The sequence below is a fragment of the Aphidius gifuensis genome, linkage group LG4 (genome assembly GCF_014905175.1).
Source record: "Aphidius gifuensis isolate YNYX2018 linkage group LG4, ASM1490517v1, whole genome shotgun sequence".
NCBI classification, from domain to species: domain Eukaryota; kingdom Metazoa; phylum Arthropoda; class Insecta; order Hymenoptera; family Braconidae; genus Aphidius; species Aphidius gifuensis.
In genome coordinates, this window is record NC_057791.1 from 16,587,650 (window position 1) to 16,605,136 (window position 17,487).

The 17,487-nt window shown below is 24.5% G+C and overlaps 2 protein-coding genes across 3 annotated transcripts; one reads left to right on the forward strand and one right to left on the reverse strand.

Moving 5' to 3' along the window:
- The first annotated feature begins 5,211 nt into the window (after window positions 1–5,211).
- LOC122855299 (leucine-rich repeat-containing protein 15) lies at window positions 5,212–8,828 on the forward strand. The gene is made up of 6 exons (XM_044156558.1): window positions 5,212–5,419; window positions 5,487–5,793; window positions 5,869–6,097; window positions 6,156–6,754; window positions 6,826–7,246; window positions 7,326–8,828. The coding sequence occupies exons 1-6, from the start codon at window positions 5,264–5,266 to the stop codon at window positions 8,011–8,013; spliced, it is 2,400 nt and encodes a 799-aa protein (XP_044012493.1). The 5' UTR covers window positions 5,212–5,263; the 3' UTR covers window positions 8,014–8,828.
- LOC122855300 (platelet glycoprotein Ib alpha chain-like) lies at window positions 7,771–16,612 on the reverse strand. Of its 2 annotated transcripts, none has more exons than XM_044156559.1 (3): window positions 16,211–16,612; window positions 11,847–11,896; window positions 7,771–10,828 (listed from the first exon to the last, which is right to left on the reverse strand). In XM_044156559.1, exon 3 carries the CDS (start codon window positions 10,729–10,731, stop codon window positions 8,647–8,649), a length of 2,085 nt encoding a protein of 694 aa, XP_044012494.1. In that variant the 5' UTR covers window positions 10,732–10,828; window positions 11,847–11,896; window positions 16,211–16,612; the 3' UTR covers window positions 7,771–8,646. The 2 variants fall into 2 exon arrangements, with proteins under 2 accessions (XP_044012494.1, XP_044012495.1); XM_044156560.1 differs by having other exon boundaries at window positions 11,843–11,896; window positions 16,211–16,536.
- Between the last annotated feature and the right edge of the window lie 875 nt (window positions 16,613–17,487).

Genomic DNA, 17,487 nt, shown 5'->3' on the forward strand with positions numbered 1-17,487 from the left:
ATAAATTAAGATTATTTAATGGAGCATGTATTAAGACGTAAAAAAATAAATAAATTGTCAATTAATTAATTAACAACCACATCCCCTTATGTGATATGAAATGGACCATGGTCGACATCAAAGGATTTTCAAATAACTACCCCATGATATTCAAGAAGGGATCCTTGTACACTTGCCATTTGTATATCCATCAATTTCTCTCTTATTTTATGTTCCTCTTCTTCATCAATAGTATCATCATCTTCTTCTTCTTCTTCTTCATCTTCTTCTTGGCCAATTAATAATATTGCTAAGGCTCATGTCCTTTTGGCAATGTGTGTATATCTAAATATATCTTGTATTTTTTTTTTCTTATATCCCCCAAGGTGGAATTAACAAGTAAACATTTATAATCATTTAAAAAAATTTATAAATAAATATTTATTTATTTGTTAATTTTAGGGGAAGAAATATTTTCATCTTTGAAGCTACATGATGTCAACAATGTCAGAAATTTGATTGTCAATGGATTGAAAATTTAGCAGTCTTAATTTGTCATTTATTATTTTTTTTTATTTATATTTATTTTCTGTACAATCTATGCTAAAATAAAAAATTATTTAGTTATATTTTGAAATTTATTTACCAGTCATATAAGAGTTTTATTGCTAAACCAGCTGGCATCTTTGTCTGCAATAAGATAGCACATAGAATATAAGCCTGAAGGGTGGTTTATGTATTATGGGTAAGATATCCGATGATTTAGTTGTGCACCGCGGTCTTGGTCTCAAGACAGCATGCCAACAGAGATACATCCTCTCTCTCTCTTATTTTTATTTTCTAAATATGTGTATACATATACATAAATACATTGTTGCTTTATTTCTGTACAGTATCATCTCTCAACCCCCTTCAAAAATAACAAAAAAAAAAAAAATATAACCATGAGGTTAAGGAGAATGAAAATAAAACGAAAGGAAAGAAACACACCGGTCTTATCTCTTCATGGCTACCGTCATACAACCGTGCTGTGTAATCTTTTATTAATTCTCCAACTTGCCAAATTTATCGTCGGCTTTTGTTTACTACCATATCATCTTATTCTTCATAAAGATAATTTTATTTTTTTCTTATTTTTTTATACTTCCTTCCGTATAAAATAATCAAAACAAAAATAAAATAATAATACTTGTGTCTGACCAATGATTGAGTTTTCTACTTAAAAAAAAATATTTTTTTTTTTTAAATGTATATATAAGATTTGTAATTTTAATTAAATTAATCCAAAGTAAGAAAATTTCATAGACGATATAATTTTGCAAGACTTGCAGGATCGACATTTGCAAAGAAAATAAAATAAAAAAAATGAAAAAAAAATCTAATAACAATAATCCGGTTGAGCCAACGAACCGGGCCTCGCGCACCACGCGATTTCCATGAACCGTCGGCAATGGCGCTATATTATTATTAGAGTCCCTTAAGTCTAAGAGCCTTAAATCTGCGATAAGTTATGGGCACCCCTCTCGCTGGGTGGTGGTGACGATGATGATGGTAGGTTGTGGTGGTGGTTGTACCACTTTCACTGTGTAATATCTTACAGTGTCTACGAAGCTATATATATATACGTGTCTTTATCTACTCGCATACATTATAAAATGAGTATATTTTACCCATGGGTGAGAGAAAAGACGATGCACAATGTTTAAATGAAGAAGAACAAGAAGAACTAGAAGAAGAAGAAGATGAAGAAGATGATGGGTATTGGGGAGAGGGTTGGAAGAAGTAACGAACGGGCAAAACCTTCAGGGATAATTGAAAATAACCGGTGAGTATGAATATATATATTGCATGTCTATATTACAATTATTATCTTATATTTACCCTCGAGGCTAAACTGCTCATCTTTAAACTTGGTTCAATAAATTATTATATGACTTTTTAATTTATCACATGAATCAGCATTAAATTATTCATTATTTATTATACAATATACATATATTTTATTTTTATTTATTTTATTATTAAGCTTTTTTATTTTTTGATTATATTTTTAGGTAAAATACAAGTCAACGTGACAATATTTGGTGCCTAGAACATTTATTTTAATTAAATAAAAAAAAAATATAAAATATTTAAAATAACTTTTATTCAGAATGAAAAAAAAAATCACGTCAATTTCAATTTCTGTAATTTAAGCTGTGTATGGTATCTGACAAAAAGTAAAAAAAAGTATTTGAAAAATAAGATAAAGAAAAGAAATAAAACAACTGGATGGAGGTAAAAGAAAAAAAAAAAATGAAAAATAGGGATTTGTTTGTGAGTTGAAAGTACATGTATATGTGAGAGAAGAAAATGGGTCGTGAATGTGACGATTAGACAATAGACAGTGTGAATGACAAGAGAGTTTTAAAGTCTCAATGGCGGGGGTGGTGTATATATACAATGTGAGAAAGAGATGAAGAGTAAGGCAAAGTCGAGTAAGGTTTGGGTGATGTCGTCGATGGGGTTTAAGGTTTGGGAGCCAGGACAGATGTGCACCTTTCGTACCAATATAATATATATATTTACGTGTATTCTCATCATTCTATCACAGGTTGAAGACAGTCTAAAGCTTGATCTCGTTAAGGGCGCATTGAACCACAAACATTCTACCATCTATTCATCATTATTTTAATACAGATTTATTTCAATTCTCATTGTGTTGATAAATATATAATATACATCAAAATAAATAACAATTAAATTATTGTAATAATTTTTTTGTTTTAAAATTTAAATATATTTGATAAAATTAATATTATCAACATGAAGAAATTTGATTTAAAAACATGTCACACCAATTATGAGTTCACATTTCAAAAGAATGTTGCATCCCCTTTATACCCGGGTACAATGAAAAAATAAGAAAAAAGGGGTTGGTTATATAAAAGCTTGTGGAAAAGAGAAAATAAATAAAAGTAATGTACTAGATGTATCGTATTTTGAGGCTTGGCTTTGTGCATAAAACTGTGTGTATATTTTGATGTTGAAGCTGACAAAAGATAAGCTGCTATTTATACCCGAAAAGCTTAAGAAGTAAAGATGGGGTAAATTTGTATATATGCAAGTAAAAAACATTAATTTTAAAATAATAATAATGAATATTTAAATTAATAATTATTAATTATTATTATTTGTTATTTTAATTATTTTATTTTTCTATTTAAAAAAAAACAGTCAATTGTGAAAGAGAGATAGATAGAATATTATGTGTAAGTGTGGTACATTATATTTAAAAAAAAAAAAAAAATCAAAAGAGGTATCCAGTGTTTGAGGCAGATATATCCTGGCGTAGACTAAGTGCGTAGTTCACATGGTCTATGCTAGATTATATTTGCCCCAATCAGCAGTGGACATTCCTCAACTAAATTAATAGTAATTTACATACCATCATGAACTTTATTCATATGAGATTTGAACTCGAAACCCACAAAGCGGAAAACAGAGGTGTCTTGCCGACTTAACCATCAGCTAACTCGCTAAACTAACAAAAATAATTATACTTTATTATTGATTTGAAAAAAAATTTAACCTCAATTTAAATTATTCATTATGTCATTGCATTTACTCTCTTATAAAAATAAAAAACTAGATAAAGAAATAAATAATAATAATAGCAAAAAAAAAAAAGGTGTTGGATAAGTTTGATGGATAAAATGGGTGGAGTTCAAAGCTTCTAGACGCTTTCCAATTTGTGGGGTAAAAGTGGCTAGAGGAGAGTTTAAAGCTTCCAAGTCTTGTTCGTCCAGTGATGGCAATAAGTGGGTGGGTTTTATACAATCGATTTCCAAAACTGATCAATACTTGAAACACCGCGAGGTATCGTCATGCTATTTCCGGAATAGTCCACAACGGAAATGAAGACGTTAAAAATATATATGACAGTAGTTTTTATTTATTTATTTTTCTCATTTCTCACACTAACTAAATATATATATATATAAAAAAGAAAAACACCCTCAAAAAGATAGCGAGATACTTTTGCTGCAATATTATTATATCCACTTTGATTCTCCCTATTTTTTTTTTTTTTTACTTTGAATTCTTATTTTTCTTCATCGTCTTTCACAACCCTCATTCTTTTCTTTCATTCTTAATACTTGTCGATATACTAACTTCACAACTCCATGACTTTTGCCTTGATTCTTTTTTTTTTTTCTTTATCTATCTTCAACAATGCCATGAAATTTTTTTTATGAATACAATGATAAATATTTTTTGTATCTAATCGAATTTTAATTACACATAAAATATATTTTTTTTTTCAATTTAAAAGATAGACTAAATTTATAAACAGTAGTATAGCTCTATATTTAGTCGGACAAATATCGTTTTATTTATTTTTCATGTATAAAAAATATATTAATGATAAAGAGGGGATATGTTAAGACATCCCTCAGATAATCAACAGGTAGTGGTTGAATTTCAAGAGGTTGTTAGCTATGAGGACACACAACCACTGGTTGTTGGATAAGCCGGAGGCTAAGCGCCGGCGCTGGCTAAGCTGCTCACACCCTCTTAATGGGTGTTACCACATTGCCATTGGTCCCTCACTAACTCCCTCAAACAAATATATGTTAAAAAAAAAAAAAAATACAGCATAACAATCACCACCTAAAAAAAACAACAACAAAAAAGATTATTCAATTTTTTTTTTGCTATATTTTTAACTTTTAAATAGAAAATTATTTATCAATTTTATCCTTTTTTTTTTTTGTTATAAAAAAATAAATAAATAGAAAATAATACTGGTTGAGATGTCCAGTGGGATTTAAAACCCTAGAAGAAGACACTCATTTCATATCACAGCTTATTGAGAAACCCACGAGTAAAAGGAAAATAAAAATATCCGCATGGGTCAGCCAAAGTAGAGCTTATAATTTGAAATACATGGACATACATGACAACTCATTGGATGACTACACAATATCATTTTTTAAAAATTCAACAATATGGTATTATTATTTTATTTATTTTATTTTATTTTATTATTTTTTTTTTTTTGCATTTTCCACAAGATTACCAATCTAATTTTAATTTTTTTTTTAAATACCTCTTTTCTTTTTTATATGTGTATTTTATTATCTACAATCTGATGATGAAAGTTGACACAACACAATGACTTATCTATGTCGAGATAAGGTGTTGTGTATATACCTTGTAACAGAGATAAATCGTTGATTTAGTTTTTCATGTTGTGGTGAAGAGAAACGTTGGTATACGCCCAAATAATTATTCAAAAAAAATGAATAAAATAATATTAATATTATTATTAATAAATTTAAAAAAAATTTATTCATATTGTCCAGTTAATTGTTTGTGTTATTTAAATAATGAGCCAAAAAAAATTACTTGTTCACATCAAGGTCTCAATGAGTATCCAGCTAAAATAAGTGACTTGGTATACATAAATAATTACACTAAAATTTATCATTAAATTAAAGCTAATTATTTATTATTAATTTTAGGTTGAACATTTTGATTTATCAGATAATAATTTACGTATTATTGTTAGTGATATTGGAAGATTAATTGAGCTGAGATATCTTAATCTTGCGAAGAATCAGCTGACTGGTTTACCTGGTGATATTGGAGAATTATGGAAATTAGAAAGACTTGATTTAAGTGAAAATAAAATTCATAATGTTGGTATTGATATTGGTGTTATAACAAGATTACCAAATTTAAAAATATTATCATTAGGAAAAAATCCAATAACTGATATACAAGAATTATCAAATGCTGCACTTAAATATTTAGATGTCAATAAATGCAGTAAGTTTATAAATTAAATTATTACTCTTATCCTATTGTTTATAATTATAATTATACGATGAAACTTGTTATTAGCAATTTTAAGAATAACAAATGAGACACTTGAAGGCTTACCAGAATTAATTTCATTAAATATGGAAGACAATCCATTGATAACTGTTAGAAATATAAAAAGTAATAAATTAAAATGGCTTGATATGTCGAATTGTCGATTGAGCATATTGGAATCAAATACATTTGAAGGTGCACCATTACTTGAACAACTTCGTCTTGCTAATAATCCATATTTAATTTTCAGCACAAGGTAATTGTAAAATTTCTATAACAATTTCATATTAATTAATAAATTTTTTTTATTCAAGAAAAGAAACATTGAGACATGATAAGCTAAAAAAACTTGATGCATCAGGTTGTAATTTAGATAGACCTGGTCTTCATGGTTTTCCATCATTAACACAAGCAATATTATCAAAAAATTCAATAAGATTTTTACCAGATAATATATTTTCAAGAAATAAAATGTTAATTAATTTATCACTTGATGGTAATGGCTTGGATCAAATTAATTCAAGCACTTTCTATGGAATGACATCACTTGAAACACTTGATTTATCAAGAAATAGTTTGACCCAATTACACTCATCATTATTCAAAGAAAATATTAATTTAAGATTATTAAATTTATCAAGTAACAATATTAGAGAAATACCAGATGATTTTTTATCAACAGTTATAACACTTGATTTATCAATGAATTTAATTGATAATATATCAAATAAATGTCTCATTAATATGACGAGAATAAAGAATTTAAATTTAGGAAAAAATAGATTTGAATTATTTGATAGTAGTTTAGAATCAAATACATTGAGAACATTAAATTTACAAAATAATAGAATAATTAAATTGACAAATAAAAGTTTTTTAAATATTCCATTATTAACTGGTCTTGATTTATCAGGTAAATAGCCTAATAATTGTTTAAATTTATTTTTTAAAAAGCTAATTAATAATTATGAATGATTTATTTAGGTAACAGGTTGAGTGAAGATTTATCAAGAGATGTATTTTCATCAAATGATAATTTACAAAAAATATTACTTCATGATAATCCATGGCACTGTGATTGTGATAAATTGGAATCGATTTATAATTATTTAAAGAGTACAGAAAAAACAATAGTAACAAATTTAATTTGTCAAAGTCCAAGTAATGTATCTGGTTATTCATGGACAACAGCATGTTATACTGATTGGTCAAATGATGTCAGTGATTCAAGATACAAAGATAAAATATATCAGCTAGTTTTAATGGGATTATTTATATGTGTATTTGTTTTTGGTACAGTTGTATCAATTGGTCACACTATTAGAACAAAAAGAAGCCAAGCATTGTTGAGAATAAGAGAAGCTGAAAGAGCTGAAGCTAGAGAAAGATTATTACTTCATCGAAGGTAAAATTATTTAATTATATATTTACAATTTGTTGTTGATCAATATAGAGTTTTATTGATTTTTTTTTCTCTTGAATAGAACATTAGAAATTGAATCAAGACGTCAAGAACATCAGCCAAGAATTCATCCAGCTGAAATAATTGGACCACCAACTTATGAAGAAGCTGTTCAACTACCAAGATTAATTCGTTCATTGGATCATCTTGATTCTATATCAACTGAAGGAATTGGTAATTCTGGTCAATCACTTGATCAACAAGCATGGATTAAAAAAAGACGTATGCAATCGAAAAAAATAATAAATAAACGCGCTAAAAGTGAGGATAATTTAAATAGAAAATGTAGAGAAAAAAATAAAAATATTAAAGGATATTCAACGTCATCAGTATCAAGAGAAAGAAGAAGAAAATCAACAATTATTTATCGACAAAATAATGATAGTTATTCTGATGAACCAATTAGTAGTATGGATGATATTCAAAGAGGAATAAATAGATCAAAAACATCAATAACAAATAATAAAAAAAGAAAAAGATTTTTAATTGTTAAAAATGAACATTCAAATGATGATGAAGATTCTGATAATTATAAAAATATATCATCACGTTCGGCTTTTAATTTGAATAATGATAAAAATAAAATTTTTGATTTATCAAGAGAACCAAGAAGTGGTACTTATCGACCAACATGTACCACATCACCACAATTTTATGATTCAAGTAGTGATAATGAAATTATCATTCACAATCCACCATCAATTGTTTAATCATTTTTTTTTTTTTGTACAAAAATTACCTTACCTGTAAATTAAATTTCATTGTTTTTTTTTTTTTTTCATATTTATTATATTCTAAAATTCATATATAAATAAGGCCTTCATCAATACAATATACATAATTTTTTTTAAAATTCTAAAACCTTTTTTTATAAAACAAAAAAAAAATTTAACAATTATTATTATTATTATTATTATATAAAATTTTTATAGCAATGACTTTTGAGTCAGTACAAAAAAAATTTAAAAAATAATTCCTATTATGTTTATTATTTATAGTTTAAATATATTTAAAAAAAAAACAAATTAACAATTAAAAATTATTATTAACTAGGTTTATTTGTTGTATTTTTTTTTTTTATACTCAGCACAAGAGTTTTATCTCAACTCAATTTGAATCATCAATGATAATTTATTTAAAAAAAAAACAAAAAATTTTAATTATTTCTAAACTTTGATATATATAAATTTATTATTAACATTTGTTAATAAAAAAAAAACAATAATATTTCAAGTTCTTGCTATCCTTTGATATAACAAATTGTTTAATTATATAAATATTTATTTGTTTATTAAATCACAAATAGTACCTGTTAAAAAAAAAAAAAAATATAAATTAAAAATTTAGGGTGATGTCTTGACTAGATTTTCACCCCCAATAATTTTTGTAATTAACAATGGTGTTTTGGGTACACTATCTGGATTATCTTGTAATGTTATTTTAACACGTTGAGCACCAGGACTTGATTGATTATTAAATTGATTTGATAAATTACCAGATGATAATGAATCACGTTCATGTTTACCATTAACAAGTAAATCTTTATCATTTTTTTGTTTTAAAAATTCTTCATTATTATAATTATTTGTATCATTATCATGTTCATTTGGTGAATATGATTTTCTTGGTGGTTTTATTGGATCAACATTTGAATCACTAACATTACCAATATATTTTGCAATTGGTTCATCAATATCTTTATTATTTAATTTATCATTTTCATTATTAACAAGTGGTACTGTTTCATGTTTATTACCATTTTTATTATTAATCATTGGTTTTATTGTTGTATTATTATCATCAATTAATGATTTTGTTAAATCTTTAAGTTCAGTACCATTTTCAATATCACCAAATTCTGGATTTCTTTTATTATTATTATTTTTATTTTTATTAGTACAAAAATCACCACGATATGCAGCAATACCAATTAGTGTTGTTAATACAACAAGTAATCCAACAAGTACATAATATGATGCATGACTTTTTTCAGTTTGTACTGCTGATGATGCATCTGGTAATTCATTATTATCATTTATTATTTTAATTGGATTTTCATCATTATCAATAATACGAGTTTTTAAATTTTCATTATTATCTACATTCAATAATACTGTTTCATTATTTGATATTGTTGATGTTAATTCTTGTGTTTTACTTGTTGTTGATACTGGTAAAAATTCATCTTGATCTAAATTTAAATCATCAGTTGTTGTTGTTACTGTTGTTGATTCTTCTAAATTTTTTGTTGTATTTGTAGATGTTCCAAATAAATCAAATAAACTTGGTATTGCCCAAAATGATGATTCAGTTGGTTTTGGTGATTGTGATGTGTCTGGAGTATCTGATGTTTCTGGGCTATCTGATGATGTTTCAGTTACACCTGACCAATCAATTGGTTGAACAATACTTGTACCAATACCAGATCCTTCAGCACCAGAACCATCATATAAATCATCACCAACACTACCTGAACCTTCATTTGCGCTCATTTCTTTATTTGCCAATTTATTATCATTATTTTTTTCAATTAATTCACTTCCTGTGTATAATGATGTTGTTGATTTTTGTGTATTTATATCTTCTGAAAAACCCATACCGTCATTTGCTGACGTAACAGTTGTGTCATTTAATGTAGCTGGAATTTTAGTCGTTTCTTCAATTTTTTCGTTCGTTGATATCGTTGATGTTTGCTGAATATTTTTGTCCTCATCCGGTATATTTGTATCAGCAATTTTATCAAATGAATCATCATCAATTTCACCAGAACTTTCATCTGTAACTGGCTCATCTGCTTGCATATTATCATCTTGTTCTTCAAATGAACAAATAACATCACTATTTGGCTCATGAATTTTTATACCTTTTAAATTACCAGGACCATAACAGTATGTTTTATTTGTTATGTTAACACCACGTAATAGTAAATTATCTCTTTCTTTTAATGTTGTACAGTCACATATTAATTTATTTTTACTCAAATCAATGGATATTAAATTTTTCATAGTAGCTGTATCATTTGGTATTTTATCTAAATAATTACCATGAAGATTGAGATATTGTAAATTCAATAGACCATCAAATGTTCCTCTTGAAAAATTATGCAAATTATTATTCGATAAGTCTAGACTACGTAGCTCACGTAAATTTAAAAATAAACCTGTTTTAAGTTTATGTAATTTACCATTTGATAAATCAAGATTTCGTAGATTTTTTAAATTATTAAATATATCAGTAGATATATTTTTATCAATATTTAAAATTTTTAGATTTTTTAATTCATTATTTATTGTTATATTCTTGATGTCCTCGATATATTGACATTTTGCTTGTATGCCATTTTTTGAAATTGTACAAATTCCACTTGCTGAATTGGGTTCATTGACCAGCAACAGAAGAGTCAGGAGGCCAAGGACGTATAGCCGCATTTTTTTTTTTAAATTTATTTATTTCTCTTCTAGCTTATTTATTTTTTCTCTCCTTTAAATATTTTTTTTTCTCTTGCCGTTTATTAATCGTCTCGATCTGTAAGACAATAAATGATAAATATTAGTAACTATTTTTTATGCTATTTTATTAATAGGTATATTCAAATTTTTAAAAACATCATTTATCAATATTCAGCATCTTGTTTTTCTCTCGGCAATTTTTTACTTTTAAAAATTAATTATTATTTGTCCTAAATCACTGATAAGTTGAGTACTTATCTCAGCAAATTTATGATAAATATTATTTCAATTCAACTTGTAAATAGCAACAAAATATATATATTTTTTTTTTTCATTTATCCAAGAAGAACGACTCTCTCAAACATTACATACGATCATAAATTTTATGTATATATATTTTCTCTTTTTTGTGTTTTTTAATTTTTTTCTTTTTTTTTGCAACATAATAAAATAATAATAAAAAAAACAACGCTATTATTATTATTTTTAACAAAAATTAACATATAAGAAAATAAAAAATTTGCAACTACGTGTCAACAAAAAAAAATTCTTAGAATAAAAATTAAAAAACTAAAAAAAAAAAATTCCTTTTTTTATAAATGATTTTTTATTTGATAGTAAAATAAATTAATTTTTTTTTATTTATTTTTGTAATATCAAAGGTGAGGAAAAGATGTTGTTTTTTTTTTGTTCATGATACTTTGATTTCTTGGACGTGCTTATGATGATACCCTTGGTAATATTATTTTAATTTTTTTTTTTATAAAAAATGTATATCCGATTACGCATATCACAGAGAGGCAGACAAGTTGCATTTTACTTTTGTATTATGCGTACTTGGAAAGTCGGAAGTGGTTTGTCCATTTAAAGAAATCGTTAAAAAAAAAAATTATTTTTAACTGTAAACATGAAAATAAAATTATTCAAATCAATTTTCTATTTAATATAACTAATCGCAATTATAAATTTATTTATACATTACTATTGCTAATAATAACAACAATATTATATTTTTATTTTAAAAATATAAATGAATAATAAATAATTTTTTTGTTAAATTTATAAAAAATATAATTGCATTGTTTTTAACTTACTTATTAGTTCAACGATGTGACCTCAGTTTATGATGCGGCTTCGACGACATCTGTAAAATAAAAAAAAAAAAAAATTTAAATAATTTATTATAATAATACCTTTTATTATATAAATAAATAAATTTGTGTGGGATTTTTTTTTTATCATTCAAGTAGGTCTCTTTGACATAAATTTATTATTTTTTTTATTATTTGATATACTTTCTATACATGTACTTTGTATATCATGGGCCAGATTTTTACGTGGGCAATTTTTATTATTACAATAATATTAAAAAATTATTATTATTGTTATTTATAAATAACAAATAAATTAACTATGAAAAAAAAATAATAAATGGATGTTCTTTATCAAATAAAATTAAAAAAATGAAATAAAAATAAAAGAATTTTCCAACTTGATTATTTAATATATTTAATTTATAATTAATAAAATTAGATAATTATAATTTTTTATATTTAGATTTCTAATCATCTTGTAAATTATAATTATAAATTAATTTTACAATTTAATTATTAATATGGAAAACAGGTAAATTAATTTTGCAATATTTTGTATATGATTTTTAATTTAAAAAAAAAATGATTAAACAATGATATTAATCACACAACGTAAACACACCAGGTGGTTTAGATTGTGTCTAATGTCAGAATTATTTGTGTTCATGTATATGTCATCATGCTTGTCGTGGCATTACGTATTATCATAAAAGAGGTCATGTTGAATTGTTGACAACAATATACACACATTCTACTTGTCTTTACTCAAAATTTTTCATATATACTTTTTTATATTCAACCATTATTTACAAGCAAATAATTTATATATTTTAATTTTTTTATTATTTATCGTTGGGAAAATATAAAAATGTAAATTAAAGTATACATGTCATTGGAAGTAATTGAATCATTCAGTTACATGACAAGATCTTGATGTTAATAAATCATTTAATAAATGGAAAAAAAAAATTTTACAATCGAAAGTTAAAAAAAAAATAAATTGAAATAATTTTAAACGGTAAAGTTAATTTATATTATTGCAAATATTATGTTGAACCGGTAATCACGCGTGTCGTTTGATAATAATGATGTAATAATTTCTACACATCAAAAACAATTTTATTCAATTTCGATTTTTTTTTATTATTTCGATTTTTCTTTTTTTTTTTTTCTATTGAATAATTGTCCAGGTATATTATTTAAATCGAAATTTATATTCTGCATTTAATTTTTTTTTATTTCATTGATGGCAATAGAAAGAGAAATGAAAATAAAAATATGTAATTCAGAAGGTCAAGGAGGGCATCAAAAACGACCGATCAGTTTGTCGTGATTTTTTTCAACCAAATGTTTTAAAATTTATTTTAAAAAAATTTTAACATCCTTGATATTTAATATTTTTTTTTTTTTTTTAAATCATAAATGTAACTCAACAATAAATATACTTGTAGACGTCAATGTAAATAGATATGCCAAAAAAAAAAACTTACGTGTTTTATGACAAATAAAAAAATGTATATTTAATCTTAATTATGTTTTAATACATTTTAATTTTACAAAAAAAAATCATTACATTTATATTAATGTAGAAAAAAAAATTTATAATAAATTAACCATTAAAAATTTATTATAAATTTAAAATCAAAGTTCAAAGTACCTAAAAGTTATCAAACCGGATGTGATGTTTGACTACACATTTATTTAAGTATTTATTTTTTAAAATTCTCAAGTGAATATTTTAGTCACATTTTAGTTAGAAATCATACCTCGTATATCCGTTATCAATATCACGAAATCTTTGGCACTTTTTTTTGTTATTTTTATTTACCTATTTCCTTTTGATAAATTAATTTTTTTCATATAAACATTCATCGATATGTCTGATGACATTGATAAATCCTATCTGATAAATATAAAGAAAAAAAGAGTCTGTTTGTTTCTGCCATCATGGATTATTTTTCAACTCGAATCCCGTATAATTCGAGTGATAAAAAATGTACAAAAAAAAAAAAAAAAAGTGTATGATAGATAAAAAAAAGAAAGCAATGGATAAGACCTCGAATAATATTCGAAAAAATTGAGGGAAATAACAGAACGACCTCGCCCTCTCATCTCAATATTAAATTTTTTTTTTGTCTATTCAAAAAAATATTTTAAATGTCGTCATCATTGCAGAAAAAAATTAAATTATTATATAAATTTTTCAAGGTTAATATACCTGTAATACACAAAAGATATTAAATTTTTAATCACCATTCAAATTATCTATTTATTTTTCATTATTATTATTACTTTTGTTATAGGCTATTTGAAGGAAAAAAAAATATATAGATTGACTGTATTGAAGGAGTATTTTTTTTTTTCATTATACATTGGATGAAGGGGGTGTTGGGGGGAGGAGAGAAGAGGGCAATTTTATAATTCTCTTTCGATTAGTCTCTTGCGTAATTTAAACTGTGAATTTGCACATTGAAGATTCACATTTATTCAATATGATTTTTTGTACTAGTATAAAAAAATAAAAAAACGATGGTGTCTAATCATTCGCGTATATTCGCGAAAAAAAAAAAGAAAAAAAATCCTTATCTTTGTTGATTCACTGAGAGTGTATAAGATTATATAAAAAACATAATTTGTTATTTTATATAAATAATTTTTTTTGTTAATAAATTTTTTTCCGCAAATGAATTTTTGGAATTTTTAGTTTTTTCTGTCCGGAAATGATAATAGTACAAGGAAAAAATATTATTTTAAATTAAAAAAAGAAACATATTATATTCATGATGATTAATTAAAATTATATAATTTATTAATTTAAAATTATATTAAAAATATATGTATAAATTTTATGAATCTTCTAGGTAAAATAAATTATGTGATATAAATTACTATATATTTAATGTTAATATTAAACGCTAATCAACATGACTAATCACAAGTTAAAGTCACCAACAGTGCATCGATCCGAAAAAAAAAAAGACATATATATTTTTTTAATTTAAAAGAGATATACGAATCATGATGATTAAAATAAGGAAAAAAATTATCCGTTATGTATTAATGTGTGCTTATACCGTTATAATTTTCAACAAATCATATTAAAAAAAATTCATAATGCAATAACACAATTTTAATCCCAAAATTATTACTCTCTCTTCTATCAATTGCGTGAGTAATTTATTTTTTCATAAGAAACCAATATTCTTCATCTCATTTTCCGCGTAAATTACGAAATAAAAAATTTTACAATTTTTAAATATATTTAAATAATTGAAAAATATATATTTTTTTTTTTGATAAAATTATTCTTATGAAGCAATGGAAATAATCCTTCTTAACGTCAACTATATATATAATACAACAAAAATTTTTAAATTTATTTTTAAAACTAGTTTAAAAATGTCGAAAAAAAAAATAAAAAAATATAGAAAAAAAAATAAAAAAAATGAGAACGATGTATTTACAGGTATAAAAATATTTTTAAAAATAAATTTTTATTTTTTTATTTTCAAGTGTCTACAAGTAGAGTGTTTTATGTGAATTGATAAAAATACTTAAAGGTGGGTTTTTTAAATTAATAAACAGGGTGTTTTCATCGATTGATGATGTGGCGTGGGAAATCCTGTATTTCGATCAAGTTATTATTGGTCATTGCGGTATCAAAAAAATAAAAAAAAAAAACAAATTTAAATTAATCATAAAAAATAGACCATTAATGCATTTACTTTACATATATAAATTTATTTTTTTTTAAATCTCAAATTACAAAACTCATCTAGGAAATAAAAAAAATTTTTAATAAAAAAAAAAGGATAAAATTACGAGACTTGTGATGCATGTCTTGTAAATAATACCAATTTTTTTTTTTTAAACATTACAATGTTGTTATTATTATTTCTCAATGAAAAAAATGATGAAAAAAAAGAAAAAAAAAATCTATATATATATTTAAACTCGCGTGTTATTATGAAACTGAGTGATTAAGACTGTTAAATAATTTTAATATATATTTTTTTTTCATTAAAATAACAAGCAAGTTATTTTAGTAAATACATAAACAAAAAAAATTATTTAAATACAAAATATTAATAATCAAAGATTAACGGAAGCTTGTGATCACGAAAAATAATCAAGAGCCTTGACCTGTTGTTCACACAAGTGTCTTACAAATAATCTTTGACTCTCATTTAGACTCCTTATATTGCCAAAGTATATATATAAGTACGAAAGAATAAAAAAAAAAAAATTGCAATTACAAACTCAAGTACGAATGAGTGAAAGTCGACATATATATTTTAAAAATAAAAAAACTATATATAATTTTTTAAAAATACAAAACAAAAAAAGCAAAAAAAAATGATTACCTCTTAAATCATCAGCAAAACTTCCAAATCCAATGACACTTATCAATGAAAATAATAATTATCACAAAACACGTTAATGAATAATTTTCAAATTTAAATCAATTTTTGAATTAAAAAATCAATAAAAAAATGATATCTTGAGTTTTTTTTTTTTCGTGGATGTATGATAGTACAAGTGATGATTATGATGAATCGATTGGCGGTATAAATCGAATAATAAACGCGATACAATCTATCGTTGAGCTCGGCCAAGTGAGAACTGCCGTGGTAGCACAACTTCGACCCACCACTGTGTCTCTTGTGTATTATATCTTCTTGTATATTTGTAAGTATATACATGTATATAGAAAAATGTGCCAGTGGCAACGATCACTCTACTCCTCTCTCCAACTACTTAAACTTGCTTTCATGAATGCGATCTCACTCTTTATATTTATTTTTTTTTATATATACATTTTTTTTTTTTACCTTTTTTACCGGGCCAAAGAATACTTACACAGACATTGAATACAATTTTTTTTTTTCTTTTTTTTAGGGAATTTGGACCTCGCCTGGTGTTTCGTACAATCACCTCTTTTTTTTTTTCTTTTGTACATAATATATACAATTTTTTTTTTTTTTATGAAAAAAAGTTTTTTTTTTTTCTTTAAAGAAATGAATAATCACCGTTTTAGATTTTTTTTTTTTTTTTATTAAATTTAATTTTCTAATTGAATGAATATTTATTCGTTTTTTTTTTTTTGAATTGATTATTTTTATTGATCTATAACTGTTGGATTAATTTAATTAAAAGTTTGATGATTATAACGCAATAGAATGACAAAATTTTTTAATAATAATTTTTTGTATTTTAAATTTTTAATGTATGATTTTAGAAAATAAATCCTTATATAAAAAGGGCAGTTGTCATCGATAATTGTGACAAAGAAATAGATAGAATATGTTTTAGTGTGTTACATTATCTTTTTTTCAAAAAAGAAAAAGAAAGATGTACGGTGTTTAAGGCAGATATATTCTGGCGTAGACTAAGTGCGTAGTTCACATGGTCTATGCTAGATTATATTTGCCCCAAACACTAGAGATGCATGATAATTTCGTCGATGAATCTTTCAATTATCAAGTTCGACTTTATATAAATTCAATGTAAAATGAAAACTACATTAATAACATTCAAATCAGACTGTAAAAGATTCTGCTAAGATTTGAACGCTAGACCACAAGTACTGTAGGCAGGGCTCTTGCCCACTTAACCATCATCTCACTCGATGAACTATAAA

Bases quoted from the DNA above. Each gene is read 5' to 3' on its own strand.
- LOC122855299 (XM_044156558.1), top strand. From the start codon at position 5,264: ATGAATAAAATAATATTAATATTATTATTAATAAATTTAAAAAAAATT. The intron at 6,755-6,825 runs GTAAATAGCCTA...TGATTTATTTAG, and splicing joins AACTGGTCTTGATTTATCAG to GTAACAGGTTGAGTGAAGAT. The intron at 7,247-7,325 runs GTAAAATTATTT...TCTCTTGAATAG, and splicing joins AGATTATTACTTCATCGAAG to AACATTAGAAATTGAATCAA.
- LOC122855300 (XM_044156559.1), bottom strand. From the start codon at position 10,731: ATGCGGCTATACGTCCTTGGCCTCCTGACTCTTCTGTTGCTGGTCAAT.